The 7,500-nt window shown below is 43.0% G+C and overlaps 2 protein-coding genes across 5 annotated transcripts in view; one reads left to right on the top strand and one right to left on the bottom strand.

Moving 5' to 3' along the window:
- Positions 1-202, top strand: part of pgghg (protein-glucosylgalactosylhydroxylysine glucosidase) — a 16,883-nt gene extending 16,681 nt beyond the window's left edge. For both annotated transcript variants that reach the window (XM_063197237.1, XM_063197236.1), the window contains one exon: positions 1-202. This exon is cut by the window's left edge and continues 1,815 nt beyond it. The gene's annotated coding sequence lies outside the window, so the exon portion shown is untranslated.
- Positions 203-4,896: 4,694 nt separating this feature from the next.
- The window catches only part of LOC134447659 (carnitine O-palmitoyltransferase 1, liver isoform-like), a 31,021-nt gene continuing 28,417 nt past the window's right edge, over positions 4,897-7,500 (bottom strand). For all 3 annotated transcript variants that reach the window (XM_063197235.1, XM_063197232.1, XM_063197233.1), the window contains 3 exons: positions 6,168-6,281; positions 5,575-5,667; positions 4,897-5,114 (listed from right to left, as the gene is read on the bottom strand). In XM_063197235.1, the coding sequence (XP_063053305.1) occupies positions 4,980-5,114; positions 5,575-5,667; positions 6,168-6,281 (342 nt within the window). In that variant the 3' untranslated portion in view covers positions 4,897-4,979. The remainder of the gene's footprint in view (positions 5,115-5,574; positions 5,668-6,167; positions 6,282-7,500) is intronic.

Genomic DNA, 7,500 nt, shown 5'->3' with positions numbered 1-7,500 from the left:
ATGTTCTGCCATATGGAAAATCATATTGAATTCAGGAGGTCTGTTGCTAATTTTAAATATGGCAAACACACCTGAATGGGCTATATTTTGTTAAGCGCAATTAGAGCAACTGGACATGTTATATTTTTGTACAGTGAGTGTGTCATGTCAGCATGTCTCTTTGGGTGTGCTCTCTCTGGTCACCCTGCAATAAATACATGGAATCGGATCTCTGTGTGATGGTTGTGTGTGTGTGTGTGTGTGTGTGTGTGTGTGTGTGTGTGTGTGTGTGTGTGTGTGTGTGTGTGTGTGTGTGTGCGTGCGTGTGTGTGTGTGTGTGTGTGTGTGTGTGTGTGTGTGTGTGTGTGAGATGTCATTCATTACACTCCTTGTAATGTACAGTGCCCTCCATAATTATTGGCACCCCTGGTTGAGATGTGTTTTTTAGCTTCCAAATATTTTATTTTTTTTCTAAATAATATGGGACCTTAATTGAAAAAAAGAGAAAAATCCAACCTTCAATACAAGTGCATTTATTCAGTGGGGAAAAAATCCCACATAAAGAAATAATTATTTGACATCAAATAATGTGTGTCACAATTATTAGCACCCCTGGTGTTAATATTTTGTACAACCCCCTTTTGCCAACAAAACAGCACCTAATCTTCTCCTATAATGTTTCACAAGATGGGAAAAGACAGAAAGAGGGATCTTCAGCCATTCCTCTTTGCAGAATCTCTCTAAATCATCCAGAGACCTGGGTCCTCTCCTCTGTACTCTCCTCTTCAGCTCACCCCACAGGTTCTCAATGGGGTTGCGGTCAGGGGACTGAGATGGCCATGGGAGGAGCTTGATTTTGTGTCTGGTGAACCATTTCTGTGTAGATTTGGCCATATGTTTAGGGTCATTGTCTTGCTGAAAGACCCAGTGACGACCCAGCTTCAGCTTTCGGGCAGAGGGCAACAGATTTTGATTTAAAATGTCCTGGTATTTCAAAGCATTCATGATGCCATGCACCCTAACAAGGTTCCCAGGGCCTTTGGAAGCGAAACAGCCCCACAGCATCACTGACCCACCCCCATACTTCACAGTGGGTATGAGGTGCTTTTTCAGCATGCGCATCTTTCGTGGTACGCCAGACCCACTTAGAGTGTTTGTTGCCAAAAAGCTCAATCTTGGTCTCATCTGACCAAAGCACACGGTCCCAGTTGAAGCCCCAATACCGCTTGGCGAACTCCAGATGCTTGCGTTTATGATTGTGAGTGAGGAAAGGTTTTCTCCGTGCATGCCTCCCAAACAGCTTGTTGGCGTGTAGACAGCGCCTGATGGTTGATTTGGAGACTTTGTGACCCCAGGATGCTACCATTTGGTGTAATTCTGTAACAGTGAGCTTTGGAGATCTTTTGATTTCTCTTACCATCCTCCTCACTGTGCATGGTGGCAAAATAAACTTGGGTCCTCGTCCAGGCTTGTTTACCACTGTTCCAGTTGTTTTGAACTTCTTAATTATTCCTCTCACAGTGGATATGGGCAGCTGCAGTTGAGTGGCAATCTTCTTGTAGCCTCTGCCTGACCTGTGAAGGTCGACGCACATCTGCCTCACTTGTATGCTGTGTTCCTTTGTCTTTCCCATGTTTAAGAGTGGATAAGAGAAATGGCCTCGGTGTCACGTCATATTTATACCTCAGGGAAACAGGAAGTGATGAATTACTAATTAAATGTTCCTACATACTCTGGTAAACTTTGTAAACTACTGTAGAAATGACAGAAATGCTTCAATTATATTTATTTCCTGGGAATTGTTAAGGGTGCCAATAATTGTGGAACAGGTGATTTAATGAAAAATAATTATTTTTTAGTCAGGGATTTTTTTATTTTCTTACAATTCATTTGAGTTGAAGGCTACATTTTCCTACAATTTTCAGTGTGACAGTATTCTTCTGCAATAAACACTGAATTTATTTTAAGGCTTTTAACACATCTCAACCAGGGGTGCCAATAATTATGGAGGGCACTGTATGTATCCAGATGGCAGAAAGTCCTTGTGTATGTTTTGAAGTTGCTGTCAAGACCTGATCCACATGGACTCAGTAAAAAAAAATAAAAAATTTCTTTAGAGCAGGGTTGGGGAACCTTTTTCATTTGAGGGGCCATTTCAAATTCCTCCATGGGCGGTACAAGTCCTCAGAGGGCCGTACTACTGTATGAGCATAAACCAGGATTTCCACCTGCACTATAGGCCTATATTGAAGGCAGCCAGCTTTAAAACAGACTCCACCTTCTCTAGGTCCCATGAATATGCTGTAACTTAATTGTATTGCAAATGATTTTCAAAGATTTCAAAGATTCCTGTACAAAATTTGTCATATTTCATGTGAAGCTGCCTCACATTAAAATTATGTCGGGAGTCGGATAAAGCAGCCTCAAGGGTCGCAAACGGCCCTCGAGACATAGGTTCCCCACCCCTGCTTTAGAGCCACCGCATATTAAAATAGAGGTAGCTGAGCCTTGATGCAAGAAACTAAACATAAAGGGTTCGTTTACACCGTCAACATTGAAAACAGGGTTTTGGTGACAGTAAGGTTATAACATAGGCTCTGGTCTAAGGGGTTAATCTGGCTGTCGTCAGGTGAATGAGTTCCACCTTGCTCCACAAACATTCCAGTAGCTCACCGAGCTGAGCAGGATCACTCATTTAGTATAACTCAAGAAAACATTGAAAGGATGACGACAAAAAAATTCTTAGATTCACACAGCTCACGAACTTTAACTAAGAAATAAATACACAAACAGATCACTTTGAAGTCATAACAGTAATATCCGCTGTACAAAGCCAAGTGCTTTAAGTATTTACAACTGTACATTAGCACACATACACACACACACACACACACATACAGGGCAGGGGCCACGTTTCATAACATAACGGCTTATCACACATTTACAGGCTTGTTGTTCAGTCTCCAGCCTAAGGCATAGGCAAGGGCATTGACTTGAAGGGCACCTTGAACTACTGTAACTGCATAACTTCTCCAGTCTCAAATAGTGCACGTCTTATCCACACCTGCGTGAAGCTGGCCCCCCTCAGACCCAAAGTGCTGAAATAACACTGCAGATTGTAAGTGCTATGTATGTACCGGACAGTGCTGTAAAAATGTTTGTGCTATTAATAAAATAATTGCATAATAATAGCACAATAACAAAATAAAACGTCTGTAACTTTACAAAACAAGTGATTGAAGCATTAATTTTCACAGTACAAATGAGCACAAACAAACTGCCTTCGATTGAGACTACTTTGGAGAAATTTGGACATGGAGGGGGGGACTGCATGACGTCACAGGTCAGAAAAATGTATTAAAAGCATGAGTATTTGAGAACTGGTATTTAAATTACTAAAAAGCTTTAATAGCACAAACTAAAAAATTTATAGCACCATCTGGCACACACTAAGTAGAAAAAGTCCTGTATCCACTGACTGCTTCAGTGATGGGGAAAGCTTGCATATTGCTCTGGCATGCAGGCACGTCTACAGAAGAGAGATCTGGGACCCCCAAGCTAACTGTATTTTGGTTCATCTAACAACGTCAGCTGCATCATCCTCTCGGATGGCGTGGGTTATTAACTGTGGGCTCACTTGGTGGTGTTGTGGACCTGCTTTTTGAGGGGAGAGCCTTGATTCTACAACCCGAAGTCTGTTAGGCCTAAAGCAGTGGCTTTTTAAAATAATTTCGATGAGAACTCTTGTGTCATCACGGCATATGTTTTGAAGCCATCATGTTGCAGCACTGATGTATTCAGTAGCATATCGATGATATGCTGTCCCCGTGAGGTTCTAAAGGTAGTTCTAATATGAGAGACTCCACTCGCCACCTTTCCGGATGGCACTGCACTGACAGCGGCACTAGGTGAACTGCAGGCATGGGTCCAATGGTGAGTGGGGAGGCTAAAACCGGCTATGGTTGCACTCCCGAAGTTTGCGTTTACAATCGGTTGTCAGGTGACGCCAAATTTTTTTAGGTGTTTCAGCTATGAAAGTAGGTGTTCCCGGCACCCTCTGGAACACCTGTAGCTCCGCCCCTGGTCACAAACATAGCACATAGAATCTGCAGTGTCACTAGGAGGCCGCGGGTGAATTGATTTGGGTGTGAAAATTAAACTGTCTCAACCCGGCACCCAAAGGGAATCCATCAAAAGATAACGGCGTCACAGACACTGGAATAGCCCGTTTCGGAAGAGTTTACCCAGTCTAAATGTAGCTAGCACTCGGGAAGTTTCTGATTTTTACTCCTTACATTAGTGAAACATAACATCGGGATATCCTACAAGTTAAAAGAATATCTGGGCATAGCCTTCTCTCTGAGTTAGAAAACAGCAGCTATGCCGCGGCCTGCGTAGAATAAACTGCACCACTCCCCCAAATCTTAAATAGAACATCTTCATATTGTGCAATACCTTTTTCAAACTTCAGTAGTGCACCACTTGTCAGCTGTGGGCAGCCTACAATGCTACATAGCGAACTTGAACTTGAACTAGTTGAGAACTATCCCTAGTCTTCATGTGTGTGTGTGGAGATCAAGCTACTTTGAGGGATGTTTTGTTGTAAGGGATTGTGCACAGAATGCATTGCCATTTTTTTCTCAGTGTTTTCTACCGATAGGTATGCCTATGTGGTCTAACACAACGTAAATATATACAGTAACCGCATCAGGTAGCCTTTCAAAAAACTTTTTGTCAATATCACATGTATTTGCACTAGGTTTAGTTGTCTGAGATTGTAGGCCTATCTATCCTCATGACACCTACTGGGTTTACTTTTGAGGGGGACTCATATCTTCATCATGTCTACTAGGTGTAGGGTTCTGAAGAAAGTGTCAAAATAAACTGAAATAAAGGCAGGAGCTATCCTCTGACATATCAGCGTTAAAAGAGTTTTGTTCTTTTTCAATTCAGCAGCTTGAGGATGTGTTGTGTGATGACAGAGAGGCTGCAGTCCAGTGTCACGCACTCTTCTTCTCCTCCTCCCTCTGCTCTTTCTTCTCCTCCTTCGGTTTCTTCTTGCCGTCCTTCTGGTCAAAGAGGTCACGTATGTCCAGCATGGCCTGCCGGATGTTCTGGCCAAAGCGATAGGAGTCCTACAAGAGCAGAGGACGCCAGAGGTATCAGTAGGTAGTCTCTCTCTCTCTCTCTCGCTCTCTCTCTCGCTCTCTCTCTCTCTCTCGCTCTCTCTCTCGCTCTCTCTCTCTCTCTCTCTCTCTCTCTCTCTTTCTGTGTGTGTGTGTGTCTGTGTGTGTGTATGTATGATATATATGTATGTATGTGCAAATATGTCAGATATGTATGCACAGAAATCAGAAATAAAAAGATGTCTTCACTGACTAACTGGTCTACACTGTAAATAGTCATTAGGGTCAGTTGATGCTGGTTTCATCAAAATTGTGGCAGGGTTTTTACCCCCTGAACCTGAGATTGGCACTATTGCTATGTGTGTGTGTGTGTGTGTGCATGTGTGTGTGTGTGTGTGTGTGTGTGTGTGTGTGTGTGTGTGTGTGTGTGTGCATGTGTGTGTGCATGTGTGTGTGTGCGACGTCTCACCGTCTCAGAGCTGGAGAACTTGCTGGAGATGTGGAATGTGACGAGGTCCTCCCCAACGATGATGTATGACACCCCATATCCATCATCCGCCACCTGCACACACATACAGAAACACACACACACACACACACACACACACACACACACACACACACACACACACACACACACACACACACACACACACACACACACACACACACACACACACACACACACACACACACACACACACACACACACACACACACACGTTTTCTTTATCTCTAGGGTGTTTGTACATATAGGTACATGCATTACCGTACATACCAAATAGTCATCTGCATCAATACAGTATGTTCTACTTAGAGAGTGATTTGCTAAGATGATGTTTTATGGTATTTTAACACTGAGATGATGCCGATGATGATGATGATTTTGTGTGTGTATGTGTGTGTGTATGTGTGTGTGTGCGTGTGTGTGTGTGTGCGTGTGTGCATGTGTGTGTGTGTGTGTGTGTGTGTGTGTGTGTGTGTGTGTGTGTGTGTGTGTGTGTGTGTGTGCATGTGTGTGTGTGTGCAAAAGAATGCTATGAGATGATGAGGCAGACTCACTGGTCCGAAGCCCCCGCCCAGGCCCACGTATTTGGGGTGCTTGTGCAGGTCCACCATGTTGAGCTGCTGCTGGGGGGTTTGGCTGGTGGAGAGACGCCAGGGCTCAGACAACACCTGGGGAGGGAGGGAGGGGGAGGGGTTACACAACAGACACGCTTAGTTAGAGAGAGAGACAGAGCGGAGAAAGACTGCAGAAAGAGGTGTTACACAACACGGGAGCATTTCTGGAAACCATAGTTGCTATCTACGTTAGCTACTTTGTTGTTTGCAATGTAATTTCCCATTGGCAACTACCCAAGTTGCTAACTGGATTGCAACTACACTTTTGAGAAATGCACCCCTGCCACGGTTAGTTAGAGAAAGACAGAGCTGAGAAAGACTGCAGAAAGAGGAGAGGGGCAAATGAGTTAGAGGGGAGAGAGCGAAAGAGAAATGACTTGGCTTTGGCCAGGGGGATTAAAAGGCAGATAGGATCAGTTAGAGAAAGACTGAAGGAAAATATAAGTAGAGAATGAACAGCAAAAAACAAAGAGAAGAGGGGGAAATGAGTTAGAGAAAGACAGGAGAGAAAGAAACCTAGAGCAAGGGGATCAGTTACGGTCAGATAGAGAAAAACAGAGCAAAGGCCGAGAGAAAAGAGAGAGAGAGAGAGAGAGAGAGAGAGGAGAGACAGAAATATAGATGCCAAGGCTCAGACAGCACCTAAGGTGAGGGGATTACAAGACAGATACGGTCAGTTGGGAAAAGACAGAGCAGAGGCTGAAAGAAAAGAGAAAGATAATGAAAAAAAACAGAGAAAACAGAAAGAGAAGAGGGGGAAATTACAAACCCCAACTCCGATGAAGTTGGGACGTTTGGTAAACAGTGAATAAAATCAAAATGCTATCATTTTCAAAACATTCAATCTATTCATTAGATGGAGAATAGTGAAAAGACAACATATTAAGTGTTAAAACTGAGAAAAAATATTGTTTTGGGGGACATATGTACTCATTTCTAATTTGATAAATCCAACACGTCTCAAAAGAGTTGGGACGGGGACAATAAATGGCAGCAAATGTCGAGGAAGACTAAAAACAGAACAAAAGACAACACTTAACAGTTAAATACATTAACCGATGAGATGATTTTATATAAAAAACAGAGTTAATTCCTATCTTGGACATGATTTCACCAGCTTAAATGGTGGGTGTATTCCTTGTCATGTTTTGCAATGTTTTACTTTCTGTAGTGCTTACAGTGTGACAGGTCTTGACCAAAAAACACCATTTTATCACCTGCTGGTCCTTATGATGGAGCCAAACTGTTAAAACATAGTAGAGAATGCAATTTG

The sequence above is a fragment of the Engraulis encrasicolus genome, chromosome 4 (genome assembly GCF_034702125.1).
Source record: "Engraulis encrasicolus isolate BLACKSEA-1 chromosome 4, IST_EnEncr_1.0, whole genome shotgun sequence".
NCBI lineage: Eukaryota > Metazoa > Chordata > Actinopteri > Clupeiformes > Engraulidae > Engraulis > Engraulis encrasicolus.
Note: the sequence above shows the minus strand (reverse complement) of the source record. Positions and strands in the feature narration are given on the sequence as shown.